Below are 22,731 nucleotides of genomic sequence, written 5' to 3' on the forward strand. Positions count from 1 at the left end.
TTTTGAAATCATATCTTGCCTCTGGTGTAGATCTTGAAGGTGCTGAGGTTCTATAAATTACAGGGAGGGTGGGAAAAACTTAATGCCGGTCCCTTTTACTGACAGTGGTGGGTTGAAGGTTACCTGAAACTAAAAGATTTCTTGCTCCATAGTGTGAATATCAACGTGGTTATGAGATGTGACAGGAACCTCACCGATGTATGAAATTTTGATAAAACCAAGTCATTCAGCCCAACAAAGCATGTCAGTTCAAATCACCTAATTTCTCTGAAATGAGGATCTGCTTCTCCAGAGTTAAGCTGAAGAATTTTGAATTCTGATATCAAGTTACAATGGAGGGGAGATTCAGGGTATGGAAGTCTCTCTACATCATGCTTCACAATGCCAGCAATTTTGAGTCACATATTTCACTTAAAAATCTGAGTGGGCCAGAGGCAGTCATGGTGCACTTCTGCAGTGTGAAGTAACCAGGAGGCAGATTTGATTCCGCCTTCATTCACAGGGGTAGGCTTGTGTGTGTGCAAGATCTAACAACCACTGAGCACTCAGCTGACCATACAATCATAATGCAGGAACAATATAAGGAATGCGGGATGCAGATGTTTTGGACCTTAAAACAAACGAGAGATTTGACTTTTTGATAGGCCATGTTTTATGTATCCTGGCAGAATGGAAAAAAAAAGAAAAATGGGCCGAGATCGCAGCTGAATTCCATGTAGCTGTATTTGGCTATCAGAAAAAGAGGAGAGGGGTTAGGGTTACAAGACTTTGGAAATGTGAAACTGCTGGAAAATCATCACTCAATCAACTGATATGACATACCTTGCGATCCCAAGCCATGTAATCTGAGATTTTCCAGCGACAAGGTGAACAACTGCAGTCGTCAATTTTTACATCCACTCAGACTCAAAGCTGTGTATGGTGACATCAGCTGTGGAGTGGAACTACAGGATTCAAAGATGTGAAAATGGCTCATTGATGTGTTTTTGTATGAATGGATCTGATCCATTTGAATATAGCTGCAAGAGACCAAACTGGAGCTCACCCTTGGACACATCACTGCCAGGGGTTGAAATCTCACATGATCTCACTTCTAGAAGCATGGTGGCAGAAATCCTATACATGAAACATCCGATTCTGAAAACTGAAACTGAAAAATATGAAAGATCTATAACAACGACATCCTTTGGGTAAAGCTGTAGGAGTCAGCAGTCTAACTAGATCTTAGGTGTAAACTACCACCAGATCTGATACCTACATGTTAGTCTCCAGTGCAGTACAACATGAGTGGAGCAGAATCCAGTAAATTCAACTCCAGGGCAAGGACATCTGAATGGATGTAATTCCTAGAAGTATAGTCATTGAATATGTAAGCCTGTCTGGTGTAGAGATACAGGATTTAAAGATGAGAAGGAAGATTCCTCAGGGTGAACCTACAAGGCAGTAATTTCTTAAAGGACTTGATTCAAATGAACCAAGTTACAGAATATAAAGATGTGATTGGACAAGACTTCTAGAGATATCACTACAGGATCTTAAGACCTTCTTGCCTTAGGCTGTACCTTTTGAAACTGCTAGATATTGAGATCTGGCATTAATAGCATCTTTGGGGTACTTCCACTCTATACTTACACATTAAAATTAGACGATAAGAAAGATCCAAATCTGGGGGGGGTGGAGTAGCATCATACAGAGATTTGACTGTAGAAGTCTCTTAGATCTAAAACTGCAACACAGTAAGGAATAAAGCTGTAGGACAGTGTGAACTGACTGGATCAGCCTCTAGAGGGTATGAATAATAATAATAATAATAATTCATTACATTTATATAGTGCTTTTCTTAGTACTCAAAGCGCTATCCACACAGGGAGGAACCGGGAAGCGACCCCCACAATCTTCCACAGTCTCCTTACTACAAAGCAGCAGCACTACCACTGCGCAATACAAAATAGTGAAATCTGATTGGATCAGATTTACAGGATGAAGATAAAACTCTTAAATGTAAAGCTGCAGTATATTGAGGGTCTGAAGTATTCCTTTCCTATGAAAACAAAGCACAAGGAGATCTGCTTGAATTCATCTGCAGGGCTACAACTGTAAGACCATGAAATCTGGCTGGTTCAGACACCAGAAGAGCTCTGCGTGGGATACGTGAATTTATCAAGACAATGCCTCCTAGCTGAAAAATCTGCTGAAAATCAAAGCATTGCACGGTTAGAACCCTAGGACTATATCTACAACATACTGAGACCATAAAAATCGGATTTCACAAATTATAGATTTGAAAACATCCAGTTGCATTGTTTTAAAGATACAAGATACAGAGATTTTGCTGAATAAGACACTGAAGTGTAAAGTTGTACTACAGTAAGATCTTTTGGAATCTGGTTTCTGGAGATAAAGCTACATGATACTGAAGACGGAATTTGTTTTTGCAATGGGTACAACTGCAAGACAGTGAGATCTTATTGTATGAAACATTTATAGATAGTGCTGCAAGATACGGAGATCTGTAATGGTCCACTTTCTAGGACTTAAGCTAAAGGAAAGCGAGATATGAATTGTGAAACCACAAGATCTGATTGGATCAGTTACTTGGAGATATTGATGTACAACGTACAGTTTTGTTAGGTGTAAGGTTGGAGGATAGTAAGATCTAAGGGTCCACTTCCTGTGGGTCAAGGTCCAGGACAGTGAGATATGTATGAATGGGTTTTGCAGTGTCAAAACTTCATGACAGGGAGATCCGACTGAATTCTTCTATGGAGTGTACAGTAATCCCTCCTCCATCGCGGGGGTTGCGTTCCAGAGCCACCCGCGAAATAGGAAAATCCGCGAAGTAGAAACCATATGTTTATATGGTTATTTTTAGAATGTCATGCTTGGGTCACAGATTTGCGCAGAAACACAGGAGGTTGTAGAGAGACAGGAACGTTATTCAAACACTGCAAACAAACATTTGTCTCTTTTTCAAAAGTTTAAACTGTGCTCCATGACAAGACAGAGATGACAGTTCTGTCTCACAATTAAAAGAATGCAAACATATCTTCCTTTTCAAAGGAGTGCAAAGCAAGCAGTCAAAAAAAAAATCAATAGGGCTTTTTGGCTTTTAAGTATGCGAAGCACCGCCGGTACAAAGCTGTTGAAGGCGGCAGCTCACACCCCCTCCGTCAGGAGCAGGAAGACAGAGAGAGAGAGATAGCGAGAGACAGATAAAAAAAATCAATACGTGCCCTTTGAGCTTTTAAGTATGCGAAGCTCCGTGCAGCATGTCCTTCAGGAAGCAGCTGCACACAGCCCCCCTGCTCACACCCCCCTACGTCAGCGCAAGAGAGAGAGAGAGAGAGAGAAAGTAAGTTGGGCAGCTTCTCAGCCATCTGCCAATAGCGTCCCTTGTATGAAATCAACTGGGCAAACCAACTGAGGAAGCATGTACCAGAAATTAAAAGACCCATTGTCCGCAGAAACCCGCGAAGCAGCGAAAAATCCGCGATATATATTTAAATATGCTTACATATAAAATCCGCGATGGAGTGAAGCCGCGAAAGGCGAAGCGCGATATAGCGAGGGATCACTGTATAGCTGAAATGTGAATAATGTCAGATTTCTAAGTGTATTAAGGTACAACAGCATATTCGGATTCAAATTTCACAAGACTAGGCGCCTCTCTAGATTAAAATCTGTGAAGGTTTATGTCTTAATTATAGTTTTAGACGTGAGTGTGGAAGTGTGGAAGTAATTAAAGTAGGATTTGTTTTTTTTACTACCTTAAAGTAGACTGTTTAACATCATACTCTTGGTTTATTGCTATTTCTACTATTACATTACTATTACATTATACTATTGCATTAGGAATTACCATGTTTATCCTAGACTACTTTGAAAATCATTCCCAGGGTTCATTCTTTTTTTATCTTAATATCTTAAAATTGCTGAAGATTATTTTAAGCTTAAAGACTGTTAATGATTATATTTTCGGCAGATAGTATTAAGAATTCAGCTGCAATAGATATCTCTTTGTTTTAATTCTCTAACGCCGCTGCGGGGTGGGGTTTGTTTTGTTTTGGACGTGCTCTGTCTCTTTGTATGTCAGAGGACAGGGACATCGTGAAGTGGGATCTAGCCTCATGTGGGGAGGCAAAATGGGGGGGGTGGGGGGATAAAGGGGGGAGAGAAGGAGAGCAGGCTATATCTAATCTATTCTTCTAATCCCTATAACTATAAATATCAATGCAACAATAGGCTAAAATGCAATAACTCATGGTGAAGTTTGAAATCAAGATTAAAACTGCCTCACTACCTGTTAAGACTATAAAATGACATTAAAAACTCAGAATCAATGTCTCCATGATGGGACAGTTAACTTTGTGAGCTGGAATGTTAAAGGCCTGAATCACAAATTAAAGAGAAAGAAAGTATGCTCTCACCTAACAGGCTTAAATGCTAAAATAGCATTTTTACAGGAGACCCACTTACTAAGCAAGGATCAGTTCAGACTACAAAAATACTGGACTGGCCAAATGTTCCATTCTAGCTTTACAAAGAAAACTAGAGGGGTGGAAATTCTCATACACAGCACAGTTCCATTTGTAGCATCAGATGTAGTATCGGGAGAAGGGAGTGAAGGGAGATATGTGATGGTCATGGGCAACTTATATAACAGTAAAATTATTTTGATAAATGTTTATGCACCCAATGTCGATGATAAGGAATTCATGCAAAATCTATTTGCATCCATTCCAAATGTGAACACTCATAAAATTATAATGGCTGGGGACTTTAATTGTGTTTTAAATCCACTCTTAGATAGGACTCCTGTGACAGGGGGGACGACATCTAATACTGCAAAGACAATTACACAGTTTTTAAATGACCACAACTTATCAGACCCCTGGAGGTTTCTTAACCCAAACTCAAGAACATATTCGTTCTACTCACCAGTGCATTATATCTACTCAAGAATTGATTATTTTTTTATAGATAATAATTTCCTGCCTATGATTAAATCAAGCAAATACGACACAATTGTTATCTCTGACCATGCCCCTCTAGTCTTGGAGCTAAAATCATTAAGCCCCTCACACTCACGTCGTAGATGGCGCCTTAACCCTCTTTTATTGGCAGACGAGAACTGCACAGAATTTATATCCAAACAATTCAGCTTCTTCCTAGAGACAAACATGCCCACAGAGGTTTCTGCAGGAACACTCTGGGAAACTCTAAAGGCCTTCTTAAGAGGACAGATTATTTCATATCTTTCCCACAGAAATAAGTTAGAAACCAAGAAAGTGTCAGAGCTAAGAAGCGAAATTACTAGAATAGATGAAGAACAAGCCAGGCGTCCAAGTGAAGCCCTCCACAGGAAAAGGCAGGCCCTGCATACAGAACTCAACATCTTAACAACTAAAGAAACTGAACAACTTATTTATAAGTCTAGACATCATTACTATGAACACGGAGAAAAAGCTAATAAGCTTTTAGCTCAACAAATTCACAAAGAAGACGTTCGCAATGCAATACCAGTAATCACCAACACGAATGGAGAAGAAATTATTGACCATAAAAATATAATGCACGCATTTAGAGATTATTATAAATCCTTAAATTCTACTGAGCTCAAAGAAGACAACACACAATCTAATGCATTTCTGGATATATTACAGACACCACAAATAGATGCTTTAAGTGCTGAGGAACTGGATAAACCTCTGACACTAACAGATTATTACTAGATGCTATAAAGTCACTTCAAAGTGGGAAATCAGCAGGCCCTGATGGTTACCCCGTAGAATTTTATAAGAAATTCTCCACTCAGCTAGCTCCCCTCTTATTGGCAACATTTACAGAAACTAGAGACAATCAAATTCTGCCTCAAACATTTCGACAAGCATTAATCACCGTCTTTCCTAAACAAAATAAGGACTTGTTACAATGTGCATCATACAGGCCAATTTCACTCCTGAATAATGATGTTAAGATACTATCAAAAATTCTAGCTAGAAGGATGGAGAAAGTGCTGCCCTTGGTAATATCACAGGATCAAACTGGATTTATTAAAGGCCGACACCTATCTTCCAATCTCCGACGCTTGTTTAATGTTATATATTCACCCACAAAATCAAACACCCCAGAGATATTACTATCATTAGACGCAGAAAAAGCATTTGATATGATTGAATGGAACTACCTTTTCACTGCATTGGAGAAATTTGGGTTTGGCCCAAATATTTGTGCATGGATTAAACTACTGTATACCAATCCAGAAGCTTCAGTTTGTATTAATAACATTTGCTCAGACTACTTTAAGCTAGAACGTGGTACCAGACAAGGATGTCCCTTGTCGCCACTGCTGTTTGCAATTGCCACTGAACCACTGGCGGTTCACTGCCGAAATTCTTTTCAGATAAAGGGGATTGTCAGAGAAGGACTGGAACAGAAAATTTCTCTATATACAGATGATATGGTCTTATATATATCAGACCCAGAAAAAACTGTCCCTGCAGTTTTAACAGCACTAACAGAATTTCAAAAGATATCTGGTCTTAGAATTAATCTGAATAAAAGTACAGTGATCCCTCGCTATATCGCGCTTCGCCTTTCGCGGCTTCACTCTATCGCGGATTTTATATGTAAGCATATTTAAATATATATCGCAGATTTTTTGCTGGTTCGCGGATTTCTGAGGACAATGGGTCTTTTAATTTCTGGTACATGCTTCCTCAGTTGGTTTGCCCAGTTGATTTCATACAAGGGACGCTATTGGCAGATGGCTGAGAAGCTACCCAACTTACTTTTCTCTATGTCTCTTGCTGACTTTCTCTGATCCTGACGTAGGGGGTGTGAGCAGGGGGGCTGTTCGCACACCTAGACGATACGGACGCTCGTCTAAAAATGCTGAAAGATTATCTTCACGTTGCTACCTTCTGTGTGCAGCTGCTTAGTGAAGCGACATGCTGTACGGTGCTTCACATACTTAAAAGCTCAAAGGGCACGTATTGATTTTTCACTCTTTGTTTTTATCTGTCTCTCTCTCTCTCTCTCTCTCCCTGCTCCTGACGGAGGGGGTGTGAGCTGCCGCCTTCAACAGCTTTGTGCCGCGGTGCTTCGCATACTTAAGCCAAACAGCCCTATTGATTTGTTTGCTTTGCTCTCTGTTTCTGACAGCCTGTGCTCCTGACACGCACTCTTTTGAAGAGGAAGATATGTTTGCATTCTTTTAATTGTGAGACAGAACTGTCATCTCTGTCTTGTCATGGAGCACAGTTTAAACTTTTGAAAAAGAGACAAATGTTTGTTTGCAGTGTTTGAATAACGTTCCTGTCTCTCTACAACCTCCTGTGTTTCTGCGCAAATCTGTGACCCAAGCATGACAATATAAAAATAACCATATAAACATATGGTTTCTACTTCGCGGATTTTCTTATTTCGCGGGTGGCTCTGGAACGCAACCCCCGCGATGGAGGAGGGATTACTGTATACTCTTTCCAGTGAATTCACAAGCATATAATATAGATTGGACACCCTACCTTTTACCATAGCAGATCAGTTTAAATACCTAGGGGTAAATATCACAAGTAAACATAAAGCTCTTTATCAACAAAATTTTGCCGTCTGTATGGAAAAAATTAAGCAAGACTTGCACCCTTCATCTCACTCTAGCCGGAAGAATTAACATTGTTAAGATGAATATCCTTCCTAAACTACTTCTTTTATTTCAAAACATTCCAATATATATCAATAAATCGTTTTTTAAACAGTTAGATTCAACAATAACCTCATTCATTTGGAACTCAAAACACCCACGAATCCAAAGAGCGGCCCTACAAAGACCTCAGGCAGAAGGTGGCATGGCTTTACCTAATTTTCAGTTTTATTACTGGGCAGCAAACATACAAGCCATAAAAACCTGGACACAAATATATGAACATACACAGGCTTGGTCCGCAAAAGAAGTAAAATCCTGTAGTACTTCTTTATACTCCCTGCTCTGCTCTCCAATAAATGCAAGTTATTGCAAATATACTAATAACCCAATTGTGCTTTACTCACTCAGAATATGGAACCAACTTAGAAAGCATTTTAAGAAGGAAAATCTTTTATCTGTGGCACCTCTGCAAGAGAACCACCTCTTTCAACCCTCGCAAACATATCCAGTTTTTAATACCTGGAAAAGTTTTGGGATTAAAATACTCAGAGATCTTTATATAGACAACATATTTGCATCTTTTGAACAATTACGTTCAAAATTCAACCTCCCAGCTACACACTTCTTTTACTATCTTCAAATTAGAATTTTTTTGTTAAACAGAAATTGCCGATTTTCCCCACCTCGCACCCTCCACAATGCTGGAAAAAATACTGCTCAATTTTGAGGAATTAAACACCATTTCTGCATTATATAAAATCCTATTAGAGTCCCTACCTTTCAAAGATCCAAGAGGATATATTTTAATCAATATATCAGAAAAGGAGTGGAAGGTAGCAAAGCAGAGAATTCACTCGAGCTCCATATGCGCAAAGCATAGAATTATTCAACTAAAAATTATATATCGAGCTCATCTGTCTCGCTTAAAACTGTCCAAAATGTTTCCAGGGCAAGATCCAACCTGCGAACGCTGCAACCAAGCTCCTGCCTCACTGGGTCATATGTTCTGGGCCTGCACCAAGCTAACATCATTTTGGACAAAAATTTTTAAGTGCCTTTCAGACAGCCTTGGGGTCACAATCCCTCCTAACCCATTAACAGCTGTGTTCGGTGTTCTTCCAGACGGACTTGAAGTGGAGAAGGACAAGCAAACTGTGATTGCATTCACTACACTTTTGGCACACAGATTTATTCTGTTAAATTGGAAGAATCCTAACTCTCCTCTGATAAGTCAGTGGGAAACCGATGTTTTATATTATTTGAAATTGGAAAAAATCTAATTCTCAGTTAAAGGATCTGTACAAAATTTTTTCAAAACCTGGCAGGATCTAATCAATATTATTTTAGAATAAGAGAAATAACTATTACCGCATTTAATTCCCTTCTCCATTTCTTATTTAACTATATATTTATTTCTCCCTTTCTTTTGTTTATTGTTGCCTTATTAAAAAGCCCTAAGCAATTCTCCTTTGGCTAAGCTCTCCTTCTCAGGGGTGGGGTTTGATTTGTCTTCAATTTTGTTTGGTTATAAATTGATCTATTTGTATGGAATGATTAAAATAAAAATTAATAATATTAAAAAAAACAAAAAAAAAACAATCTGTGAAGGTTAGAAAGCCGATCTTGAGATTTAGTTTCTCAACTGATACTTTCACAAATGAAATTTCATTTTTGTACAGGTCGAGATAAATGGGCACACATTCTACTGAGTATCTTTAAATGGTGATTGGATTAAACAACTTTCTTAAAATCAGTGCCTCTTTAGTATTTATGTCATGTTGTCTCTCTGATAGAGTGCCAATGCCATGGTCACGCTGACAGCTGCCACTTTGACCCCACCACTTGGCAAGCCTCAGGGAAACGCACGGGAGGAGTCTGTGATGGCTGTAAACACAACACTGATGGGAAGCGATGCCAACGATGTCGAGCTGGGCACTACCGGGACCAGGCCCAGCCTCTGTCCTCTCCCAGCATCTGCAAGCGTGAGTTGAAGAAGCTTTTCACTTCTGGATGCAAGCCAATCGGGCAGTAGGGTTCATAAATTAGATCTCTGAGTCAGTGTTTGAATGCTTACTTCTTGCCCTGTCATATTACACAGCTTTTCTAGTGATTTTCAGTCTCAGACATCACTTACATAATCTGAGCAAGTGATGTGCTCCTGTGATTGTCGTTGAGAAAACATCTTCAGAAAAAGCATGCAGAGTCCCCAGATAGGCAGTCAGAATAGACTTTATTTATTAGACAGCATAGCATAGAAAACCATTGCAGTACACATACAGCCTATCTCAGTTCAATGAAGTGAGCTCCATGTTCTGGGCGAGCCTTATATTTATTACAATTCTTATCTCAAAATATCCCCGCTTCACACTGTTTCTCATCACCTGCTTCACATGCCTTTTCTCATAACAATCACCCGGTCTTGTAGACTTTATCATATCAATAACATTGCCTCGTAGACTTCTCCATATAACATAACAGACTCTATCCCAGTAGACCTTCTCATAGCTATTTCTTTCCCAATCTACACTTTGTCATAACAGCCATTTTGGCGTGAAGGATGTATTTGCCACCTGGAGGTGAGCATAACCCAATTACACCTCCCTTCACTCTTGTGTTCCTAATCCTGGGCTGTTAAGGATTGATGGCCTTTTGGTTAATCAGTTCTCATCAATAAGTTGGAATCAGGGGAACCTACATGTGAAATCTGGACCACTTGTTTAATAATTACTTGCTGTACCAACACCCTTAAGGCTAAAATTATAGGCAGTTGTGTCTGTAAGCGACAACATGCAGCCTCACTGATAAGGGCTAAGCTCTGGCCAGCCTTGAGCAGACAAGCATGGTGCTTCCTGACTGCTTGGAAAAAAGGAAAATTACAAGTTTTTAACTGTTACTCCTATAAAGCTTAAAGCTAGTTAGATTAATACATTTTGCTGTAACTTGATATATTATTATAATGATTCAGAAAGAAGCATTGACATAAGCTTAAATGCTGTCTAAAATATATATTCATGCTAATGTAGAAACCTGCAAACATAGGCAGCTGTGCAGTTAGGCAGTGGCACGCAGCCGCACACTGTCTCGGACTTGCCAGCACAAGGGCTGAGCTGCTGGGAATGGAAGCAGGCGGCCTTAGGCTCACAGGCATCCGCTTAAAATAGAGAAAAAAAACAGCCTTTAATAATCAACTCTTATATAGCTCACGCTGGCAAACACAATGTGTTTTGCTTTAACTTGATCGCCTAAGGTATTGATAAGCCTTAATATATAAATTTAAATGCCATCTAAAATGTTTATATGTTTAGGTACTAACATGAGAGCTTGCTTAGCTTTCTTAAGAGCTAAATGTCTGTGAACAGTTGCGGAAGCTTATTTAACCTTCTGTCAGTCAGCTGCAGTGTTCTCAAAATAAAAATCGGCTCGGCTCACTCAGTTCCTTTAGAGAACTGTAACTAGTCCACAACTCGCTCTGCTAACTTCACAGAAGGCACCATTAAATGACCAGTTTGTGTTGGTTAGAAATATGGCTACATGTTAAGGGGCTAAAATCGCTTTTTGATGGGATGCCCCACAGGCTAAGGGTTGGGAAGCCCTTTTCATTTCACATATTTAATTTTGTAAAGTGTCAGATAAAATAAGGATTCCATAACAAATCAGAGAGGGTTAAGCAAGAGATTGGCAGTATGTTTAGACTTTAAATTGATTTTCTTTAACTCTCCCTGGTATCAAGGGGTTCTGAGGCATGCTGGATTGTCACCTAAAACCTTTATTTCGCTATTCCCAGCCTGTTCCTGCCACCCGGTGGGCTCCATCAACAGCTCTTCCTCCAAGAGAAGCAGATGCCACCCTAAGAGTGGGTTCTGTTACTGCAAGCCAGGAGTAGCTGGTCCACACTGTACCCAGTGCATGATGGGATACTGGGGGTTTGGTGAAGCTGGCTGCAAGCCATGCGAATGTGCCCGTGACTGTGACCATCACACTGGAGAATGCCTGGACAGGTGAGGCTTCTTCTGAAAAAAATGCTCACATGTGCCCACTTGGCATAAAGCAGTGTGCACCAGAGGTGAAACTATGTGGCAGGTTAATTTTCTTTATTTTAATCTTGACAGTTTTGACCAGAAGCCTTCGGACAACATTCCTTTTAGGGATAAAATCCCTAACCTTAATCATTTAGTGACCAATGACAGCATTGAGGAATACACATGGGAAGATGAGCAAGGATTCTCAGCCTTAAGACATCCAGGTACATCTGCCACATGTCTCAAATGTAGCAAATGTTTGTTTCTAGGGATGGGCTGCTGTCTTTGGAAATATTTCCGAATTGTAGTGCTTCTTTGACCAAACTTGTACTTTCAGGCTTGTGCCATAGAGGGATACAGTCTTACAGTTTCCACTCCAGCTGATGTATGCAGTTGTATTATTTACTTTTTCAATCGTATTGGCGTTAACCCTGAGCATCTCTTGGGCTTGGAATTCTATGTAAATATGGTTATTCTTGAGTCAAACTTGGGGTGACTTGAAACTATTTGCTTTACAGTGTTAAGCCTGATTAACAATTGGGAAAATATTCTGCTGCCATCTAGTGGATGAAATAGCATCATGCTGGGAAATATCCTTATGTATTTTGCTACTCTGTAGTACTGTAACTCATCAATATTCATGAGTGAGACGGAGCCTTCAGTTAAAACACACAATGGCATGTAAATGAGAAACTGTAAAGCCAGATTTAGAACAAACTTATACTGGACCAGTGATTGAATCAAGTTATAGTGAAAACAATGTGAGTTGGTCATCAGACATTGACACGAATAGTTAAACTGATGCATACGGCACTGCACAAACGAACTGCCACGATATATCTGGTGACTTCAGTCAAATAACGACGCAGGGGGGTGCAGTATGTACAAAAGGAAAAATGATTGCTTTCAAGTTGAAGGGAAACAAAGATGTTAGCCTCATAAAGCACAGTTCACAATGCAGCAACTGTCAATGTTCATGCAGATGCCACTAAGCCTTGCACAGTGGTAGCCTACAATAACACATCGGGCGGCATCGCTCATATGGATCAGGCATTGTCATTATACCCTCTCATGCACAAACAACAGAAAAAAATATAAGAAACATGCACAAAGAAACACACTTCAAATGTCCTGATTCTGATGTCAGGCTGTGCATTGGTGACTATTTCAAAACATGTCACACAAAGGACGTGTATTAAATCTGCACAAGTACAGCAGTGGACACTATATATACTTTTTCTACTGTATTTCTGTTGATGTTTTGCTATTTACATCTTTCTGTTAGATGTAATGACATTTTTTCCTGTTAAGAAAAACTCAACGTTTTTGGCTCGTAATGTAGAGGAGGCTAATTAAGTACATTTTTTTAGATTTTGATGTGAAATACTAAATGGTGGTCAGAACACTGTCATGGCAGTTAATGCTGCTGGCCAACAGTTTTAGGAATCTGGCTTTGAGTGCCAAACAGGTCATTGTATGGATGCAGTTTGCTGGCTCTACCTGCTTCTACATCTGTTTCCTCCCACATACTGAAGACACATACTGTATGTTCATTGGTGACTGGATTGGCCTGGCATGGACCACGTTACAGCTCGATATTCCATACAGGGTCTAATGCTGACAAAATATGTCTGAGTCCCCTGTAACCCATCAACTGACTACCCGGTTTTCATAAACAAATGCAGAACAGCTCCCCACTCCTGTCAAATAATAAGGGGCTGCTTGAAATAAACTGGGAACTGAGCTTTGTTTTATGTAAGAATAACCAACCAGTTATGCTTCTCTCCTTTCTTCTATCCTCCCGCTTACCTGACCTGAAAGAAAAATGCATCTGCAAGGAAAAGAGCCTTGGAGGGGTTTCAGATTTTTGCAAGATGAAATTTGCTTACGGTAAGCACCTTGGATTGTCCTGCTTTCTTGGCTTTTCCACCCATGTCCCATATTGCCCAGCGAGTGACCTGAAGCAGTGACATACATATTGTGAATAGAAGGTGATACAGTCGTAGCTAGTCCTGTTTTCAAAGATAAAAGAAGTTAAATTCATACCAGCAAAGAGTGATACTGACAAATCAGAATGTCCCCAATTAAAAATGATGACCTAACAAGCTAGTTTGGGGTCTGACTGTACACTAGTGGTGGAGCAGCTGGTTCATTCCCTCACGGGGGGCTTTTAAAACTTGCCCTTTTCTCTATTGCTGCTGGGTTTTGGGATCTAATCATGTAAAGGATCTAATAACAAAGGCCTTTTGCTTCTCATTCTACTCCCTGTGAGAACAGACATGAGTGCATGCCCACCATTATTTAACTCTAGCTTCTAAAGAGCAAAAATAAACAAAACAAACGCACAACGGAGTGCACACTAAACTAAACACGCACCGGTTAGATTTAGGTTAACCACTGCTCCAGACATTTTTTTTTTCTTCTGATGATTTACCATAGATGCCTCAGCACTTCAGTGGGTAACATTTTGTTCACAAGGAATCAACTCTTCATGAACAAGGTCATCAATGTCAAAAAATGCAAAAATATCACCAAAGTTACTTGCACAATTGTAGAATAAATGGCAGAAATATGCACCTGAACAACTCGGCATATTCAATAACTACACCTTACTCCCATGCTATTGACCGAGTTCCAGAATTTTTGAGGCCCCCCCCCTCATTTAGACAAGCAGATGGACAGACAGACATGACAATGACTACAGGTGCTTTTGAATTTTATACAAGCACACCTAAAATATCAAATGAAGTGACAGCATTGGCATGGTTGCAAGTATCCTTTTAATAGATGGAAAAAGCCACCAAGTTATCACACGCTGAGTCACATTGTCACTTCTACCACTTCACCTACCCACACCACCTGACGGTACAGCAGCCATGTTGGATCCCAGATCACAATTAAATGATATTAAAGGAAAAAAAAAAAGAAATGATAAAAAAGCAGAAACAAAGGCCTAAGGTCAATCAAGTGGCAGTAAAACAAGACAATCTTAATATCCTAAAGCTGTGTTTCTCAACCGCTGGGTCACAACGTATTAATGTTTGTGGGTGGTGAAGTGGGTCATGAGTGGATTGCCACTCCAACAGTCGCACTCAACTTTCCGACCCTTGGTGGGTCGTGAAGACACTTATATGGGAAAAAGTAGGACATCACAGACTGCGAAGCACTGTCCGAAAGGTTATAATAACTGACAGATTTAGCCTTTAGCATGAGTAAATGTGCCCAGTGCTGTTGGAATCCCTACCATCCATAGGCTAAATGGATGGACCACAGTATATCATACAGATGACTTACTGTAACTAATGTAAGTGGTCTTGAGTTGTTAAACACCGTGCGTTAGCATTTGCTTTGAACTGTGTTACAAAAATGGTCACAGAGGAATGGAAAGAAAATATCATTTAACAAAACTGAGTAGGCATTGCGACCCTTCTATAGCAAATCTCTTTCACCAACTATTATTACAAAATACTTCCATTAATGTCCCTAAGCATATTGGGCTGGTGTCTCTTAATGGAATCCCTCACCTCATACTTCTTTTTATGGCATCATATAGACAAATAATAAGATTCATTCAACTCAGCAAAATGCTCACTATTATTCCTGTTCAATAAAATACAGTAACATTCTTGAACCGTCAAGGGTATTATTTACAGTAAGTACACCAAGTGGGCAATGTAGATGAAGGTCTGGACCTTGCTGCTGTAACTCATACTTGAACGTGCCTTCTCTCACAGTTATCAAGGCCCGAGTGCTCTCCGCTCATGACAAAGGCACACATGCAGAGGTCATGGTAATGATCAAGAAGATCCTCAAGTCAGGCAAGCTGAAGATACTGCGAGGTGACAGACGCCTTTACCCTGAAGCTTGGACTAACCGAGGATGCACCTGTCCAGTCTTAAACCCAGGTATGTACACTTCTACTAAGGTCAAGGGCTCACTATGGTTAGGTCAGGTCAGACTGAGCATGCACTGGTACAGCTTGTTGCCGTACCCACCGAACTTCAAAACAGCTCGGGATCCTGGTTGGCAAGCCCTCAGGCAGATGCGCAGTCCAGTCCCACCCTCTAGAATTGACCATCTATCTGCCACAGCCAGGTGTAATGTGGGCATCCCCTTGGCTGGTTGGGTCCTCAACGATGAAGATCTTAGCGAGCTGAATCACCCTCTGGGAATCGCACCACATGACCATAGTGCCATAACTGACGCTCCCTCACAATGCAGGTAATGTGCCTCATTCAGGCTTCCATGAGGAAACGCTCATTCGACACAAAGTCAAACCAGAAGTACCCAAAGATTCACTGAAGAGAATCATTATGGGCCCTCAATAAATTGGCCATATTTATCAACAAACCGAAGGATGCTTAAACTTATCACGCTCAAATTTAGAGTCCTCTATATTAATTTGATTCATTTTCTAAGCACATTTTTGTTAAAGTGAAACTATTATGGCGTTTTACATTATTTTTTCAATCTCCTTGAGCTCTGTTAGGCAGATTTTATATCTGAATACAGCTTTCTGAGGTCGTAGAATTAAATTTAGCATCAGTTGTGTGACTGTAAATTGTTTTCTAATAGTTCTATATCTTTACCTCAGCTTTTAGGTCATTGCTATGTAACAACTGTCAGAGGTGCGCAATTCTGACGTGACGCTGCAATGGGATAAAAGGTCAGCACAGTGCACTCATAGGCCATCTGAATTTATGGATAAATTCATAGAATTTTGTTCACAGTTGTTATTATTCATCATTTGCACTTCAGACTCTGCTTCAACTTCGATTTTTGGTTTAGTGTTTAGGATTGAAGAAAGACAGGCCAGGTTCTCAGCAATGAGTTTTCTCTTCTCCCTATCACCTCCTTTATTCTAAGAGTTTGCGCTTTCTTTGTCAGACATGACAGCAATATAGTTTTAAATTGTTGCCATATTTAATTCATTCTAAGAATGCATAACTTCTGAGGCTCACTGTAAATGGAGATATCTTTGGAAACAAAATGCATTAATTCTTTTCAGGGATGAAGGAGAAACAGCTGTAAAAACTTTTTATAAAACCAGTCAGAGTACTTACAGGATCAGGCGATCTCAAGCATACGGTAGCACTGCACAGCACCTGTCACCTACGAGAAGAAGAAGAAGAAAAAAAAAACTTTACAAACCCACAGCTACCACAAATATGGATGCTAAGAACATTTCTTTTGTCCGAATCTCTAGTTTTTGAAAACGCTCTGTTCCCTCACCTACCTCCCCCTTTGGTTCTTCAATATATTTTTGAGGCATCAAATAACGTCAGTGAGGTTGGTATCACCCACTGGTGTGTTTCGTGCCAGTCACAGTGCTGGCAGTGGACCTGGTGGCCACTTCTCTGTACCCCCCACTGTGGTGTGGCAGCACAGGTCTGAGTGCTGATGGACTACAGTAAGCACTGACAGTTTATACAGCTGAGCAGATTATTTTTCCCATATTTTTGGGTGCATCTTTTCTAATTGCAGTATTAGGATAAGATGGCTCACATATACAACTCCACAAACCTGGAGCCCATACAGGCGATGATGTTAGTGCAATTTAGAAATGAGATACACAGTCAAACCAACAGCAAACCAATGAAACGTACATCTTCACACTCTGTCTACCAACTATCATTACTTTGTTTACATCAATTTGAAAACATTCAGCATTGAAATATCTTAACATTTGAAAAAAATCAATACAGTATATAGTACATTTAGTAAATAAAAAGTGGCACTTTTCCTGAGACCCACCAGTCTTGTGACAGAACACTTTCATCTACCCGCAAAAGGTTTAACAGGAATTGTCCATTCACAGTACTAACAACACCTCTGTTGACAGATAAACAACTCTCCCCCTGAAATCAGCATCACATTACCAATTATGACGGGTGGTCACGGCCATTACCTGGCCAGGACACCAGCTGAATGGAAGGACCAGGAGCGAGAGCATCTACAACTCACTACCTCCCCCGGGACACTAGAGGGCACACCTCCTGGGCAGCTGTGACATCATGGATTCACACAGGGCATGCTGGGAGTTGGAGTTTGGCACAGCCTTGTTGGGTTCCATGGCGGTCACCAGGGGGAGCTGCAGAGGCCTACATTGAGCTTTCACCACAACTGGGAGTGATTCCAGGCCTGATTAATGAGCCACCTGGAAAATGCATAGCATTTTGCAAGCACATGACACATATACATGTATGTTGATTTATTTAGCAAGGTGTCTTCCTTACCATTCACCCTCTTAAGACTTTTCATGTGGAACACCTTAGAGATTATTGAACTCCCAGGGCCAACATAAAAGGAGCCACCTCACTCCACTCAAGGAGCAGGAGTCGGGGGGGAAGAGGGATGAAGCTTGACTGGGGAAGCAGAGGAAGAGGAAGAAGGGAGGAGAAGGAGGAGGGACAGACTGTATATTTGGTGCTCTGTGTACTATGCTGAGGGAGACACAATTCCCCTTTTGTAAATAAACGTATGCTGTGCTGGAACTCGCATCTCTGCCTGTCTGTGTCAGGGTTGGGGCAGCTAGGGCACTCCTTGTTTCCATACCATCCATTTTCCAAATTTGCTATTTCATTTCAGGGTCTCTGGGACCCAGAGCAGCATCAGGAATAAGGCAGGAATTCAAAGCGGTTGAGACGCCAGACCATCTCATATCACACTCATGCACACAACCACACAAACAGAGCCAGAATATCCAACCTTCACGAGTTTGACATCGACGTTGACACGAGGATGACATGCGGCTTTAAAATATGACCCAGGCCTCTGGGGCGATGAGGCAGCTTTCATATTCACTCACAGACTGGCAGTGGTTGTTAGTGGGGCTTAGACTTATCCCCCGCTCTTCCAAAGCAGTGCCAGAAATGTTCCATTTCTTAAGTTAAAAAGCCTTCTTTTGTGCTGCTGTATTGTGGCACTCAGCAATGAAGTTTGATTTAAGTCCAGCTTTATTTATTATTATTTAAAGCAGTTACAATACCAACCAGTGCTGACTCACATGTCGATTGTGGGAAACTGAACTTTTGCCCTTAGCAATGAACAAAAAAAAAAAAAAAAAAAATGAGCGTTTAAACATGAGAACAGCAAACATGAAGATGACAGTTACTCACTGAGGAGTTCAGAGCGAGAGCAGCAGGACAGTAAAGACCTTTATTATCGCAGCCCTATAGATTTTGCTGTGGCCATTTATCTAGTCCATTGATTTTCAAGTTCAGGCCTGGGGGGGGGGGGGGGGGGGAGGGGGGGTTTCGGGGTCAGAGAAAAAAAAAAAAAAAAAAATCGGGAAATCGATTTAAATTGATCTTATTGTTGTCTATCCTACAAATATTTCTAAGAAACTCATAAATATTTGTATTATTTGCTATAGCTTTGCCTTTTTTTTCTTCTGAATTTGCCCTTTCCTGTAAAGTTTGCTCCAAGATACTCACAATTAGCAATGCCACAGATGTAAACAACATGGGATGGTGAAGAGGTACAAGAACTTCAGTGCCAAATTCACTTGTCTGCTCAGTAAGAGTGAACATAACAGTGGAGTGGCCTACAACTGTGTCTGCACTGCATGGTGTTAATTATCAGCATTTGAATACAACTGAGGAAACAAACTCTTCAGAAAAGGGCGCATTCAAAAGAAAATGGCAAAAGAAATGAAGCATTTAAAGTTGTGGCAAACATACACATATTCCATAGTTTCTTACACTGAGGGAAAAACAAAGGACAGCTAAACAATGAGATCAATTCAAAGTATGAGTAAGGCAATGACTGCGAAACTGGTTAGAATAAATCAGACATTCCCCAAAAGTGTATTACGTGTTTTGATGATTTAAACAGTGTTTGTGCAAGCCTTTACAGTGGGGAAAAAGTAAGTAAAGAAAATGTGTTAATAAATAAAGTTGCAAAATGTATGCCCGAGTCAGATACCATTGACCAGTCTGGTGGTGTTTACTTCAAATTACAAATGTGTACAGAATGACTTTCTAGATCTCTTCCCAAAATTAACTCCCTGATAATCACTAAATTAATGATTCATCATTACAGCAGTAAAAAAAAAATTGAAATGTAAATCTGAAATAAAAGGACATTTCATATTTGAAAATATATTTGTTTAAACAAAGTGCCTGGTAAGCTAAAAGGTAGTTCTACTTTTTTAGGATATGTTATATGAAATGGCTGTGAACTCATTTACTACTCAGTAATGTTTACTTAGAAAATGACTTTTGTAAACTATGCTATTTGTTTCTTTGTGGATGTAGACGAGGACCAGAATGACTAATTATATTTAAAATCTGAATGAGATTTGCATTAATGTGTGTTGGCTCTTACAAACTTACAAATACTTCTTGATTGTAGTAGAAGGGTGTTGTACCATGTTAGCCATTGTGGATGCAATGAGAAGTCAAGCAAACGGACACCTTTCATTAGCTAACTGAACTGATTACAATACGTGAGCTTTCGCGGCAACTCAAACCCCTTCTTCACACAGTTTGTAAGGGGCCTGAACGGCCGTGAAAGCTCACATATTGTAATCTTTTTAGTTAGCCAATAAAAGGTGTCCGTTTGCTTGACTTCTTATTGATTGTAGTATGTATAAAAAATGACCTAGGAAAGCAGGATATGCTTTTTTAAACCGTTCTGAATGAAGTAGTGAAGAGGAGAAGGATCATGTAAGGCATTGCTAAAAATACCAAGTATTACGAAAAAAAATAAAAAAGCAATGGCATACTCAAAATCAACCCACTTTTGGCGATGCTAAATAATTAAATTGAGCCAACGGTGCTTTCCCCAGGACTTTAAATAGTAGGAACAGTGCGAATGGCATTCAGAAATGCATTGTTACAAAGCTCAAAAATTAGTTATGAGAAACACAAGTAAATTATTGCAATAGCATCAACAGAACAAAAAAAAATGTAAATTTATTTGAAGAGTTAAGAAAAACAAGTTAGGATGCAATTATGACAGTGAAAAAAGTAGGGCTTGCTTTTGACATATTTTTTTTAAACCAAGAACGTGGAAAACTAGAGAAAAAATAAAAAGATCAGAGAATCCAAAGAGAGTATGCAGTTCCTGCCCAGTGCTTTCAGGAGTGGCGTTGGCTCCTGCAATCCTTAACTGTTTAAGCAACATGATAACGGATGGACATGAATACAATTAAGTCACTGAAAATAAATACAAAAAGGAAAAACATGCTTAAATAAAAATATCCCCTATTAAATAAAATAATTTTGGAAAAATATATATGTATACATCATCCCCAAATATTCACTAAGTAAATACCAAATGAATTCATGATGTACTTTAATATGTAGAACCCTAAAATATAATTAATAATACTGCCACACAGGCATTGTTCCCCATGCAGATTACTTACATTACTACCAATTGTCCAGTATTTCATGGTTAAAACAATTTTAAACTTCATGGCTCTGCTCTAACTGGTTTGCAAACAGTTACTTCTGTGTTTCTCCATTCGAAGAAAAATTTTTTGCTAAAATGCAAACGAACAGAGAAACTACCTCTGTAATTATTCTTAGAAGTACTTTCCTAACCTACTACAAGCACATTTCATTGACAATGGTGAGCCATTTCAACCACCACCATTGTGTAGCTCACCTGGATGAGGCAACAGCAGCCATTCTTGCACCAGCACGTTCATCACACATAAGCCACTAGGTGAGAGGGAGAGCCAATAAGCGACACGGTATAACCTGGGAATCCAGCATGAACAGGCCACAATGGCCAATTTAGCCAGAGGACTGGGAAATACCTTACTCTTTTCAAAAGATGCCAATACCATAGAGAATCAAGACCTTGGTTGTACATCTCATACGAAAGGCGATGCCAATTTTTACAGCACTGTGGCTTTGGGATCCACACACAGACCACTAGGTACACAGCCTCTGATTGCCAAACCAACTCCTCTTTCAAAAGCAACCAAAGCTTTTCCTGGATAGTCCCCCATTCACGTACTGGCTGAGCCCAAACATGCTGAGATTCAAGTGGGCCACCTATTCTGAAGTGCAGGTGGTATATATGATCACTATGTAAATAATCTCTCTTTGTCATAATGGTGCCCGGCTATACAAGGGCTAGTGACAAAGTGCTGGAGGTGACTAACCTAAACTTTTTCTTTTAACAGGTACAGATTACCTCATTGCTGGACATGAAGAGTCCAGAACAGGCAAGCTCCTTGTGAACATGTCCAGCCTGGTGAAACCCTGGAAGCCTGCTCTAGGAAAGCTGATTACAGACATCCTTGTGTCTGGGTGTGAGAGAATATCTTGAGACAAGCTTCTGTACAGTGACAGGACAATTTCATTATTCTTCTGCACTGACATGTACCCTACTTGCCCAGTAGGGCACCTGCAGTTGTTCCACTGCTGCCCGCTTTTCCTTATTTTGACTTATTCCACTTCATAGGAAGGGCAAAGGTATTCCGACTTATCTGGTTTCATTTTCCCTTCACCATTGAACATCACAAAAATGATGCTACTTGGACACCACTGGCAGAAGGAAGAGAGGCTGCTTTTGATAAGGGAAGGACTATGTAGGCATTTCTAAAGTTTTCCATCCATTCAGCCTGGTTAAGCAACTTCTAGAATAGCAGGATTCCAGCAGCTTTTGTGTTTTTCAGCTGGAAGGAAGCAAGATTCTTGAAAAGGCTGTGGTCTATGAGAACAGCAGCTTCCACTGAGAAGTATTGTAAAGAAAAATAAACAGTATTCAACGTGCAAAAAAAACAAAAAAAAACAAAATCAAACTACAACAAAATACTATCCTGTATGCATCTAGAGGATCTAAGATAATGCTAGAAAAATGATACAGTTTATTGTAATATTCATTTCATCCACATGTTTTGTGCTGCACTTGAAACAAAACCATTCTTACACATTAATATGGAACTGAGACAGACAGGTGTAGAAGATGTTTTTGTATAGTGTACTATAATAATGAAGCATAAAGGATTTTTTTCATTTTTAATATATTAAACTTACTCCTATTTACTACTTTTATGTGATACTCATTAACTTAAATAATATAGGAAACAATAGATGATGAAAGTCA

General features: G+C 39.8%; 1 protein-coding gene across 2 annotated transcripts in view; it reads left to right on the forward strand.

Moving 5' to 3' along the window:
- Positions 1–22,673, forward strand: part of LOC114669105 (netrin-4-like) — a 50,333-nt gene extending 27,660 nt beyond the window's left edge. The window contains exons 5-10 of one of the 2 annotated variants that reach the window (XM_028825232.2): positions 9,439–9,627; positions 11,430–11,643; positions 11,755–11,888; positions 13,486–13,554; positions 15,399–15,569; positions 21,806–22,673. In XM_028825232.2, coding sequence (XP_028681065.2) covers positions 9,439–9,627; positions 11,430–11,643; positions 11,755–11,888; positions 13,486–13,554; positions 15,399–15,569; positions 21,806–21,951 — 923 coding nt within the window. In that variant the 3' untranslated portion in view covers positions 21,952–22,673. The remainder of the gene's footprint in view (positions 1–9,438; positions 9,628–11,429; positions 11,644–11,754; positions 11,889–13,485; positions 13,555–15,398; positions 15,570–21,805) is intronic. The other variant, XM_051921072.1, reaches the window with a different exon arrangement.
- Positions 22,674–22,731: the final 58 nt, after the last annotated feature.

Source organism: Erpetoichthys calabaricus, chromosome 18 (genome assembly GCF_900747795.2).
Source record: "Erpetoichthys calabaricus chromosome 18, fErpCal1.3, whole genome shotgun sequence".
Lineage (NCBI taxonomy): Eukaryota > Metazoa > Chordata > Cladistia > Polypteriformes > Polypteridae > Erpetoichthys > Erpetoichthys calabaricus.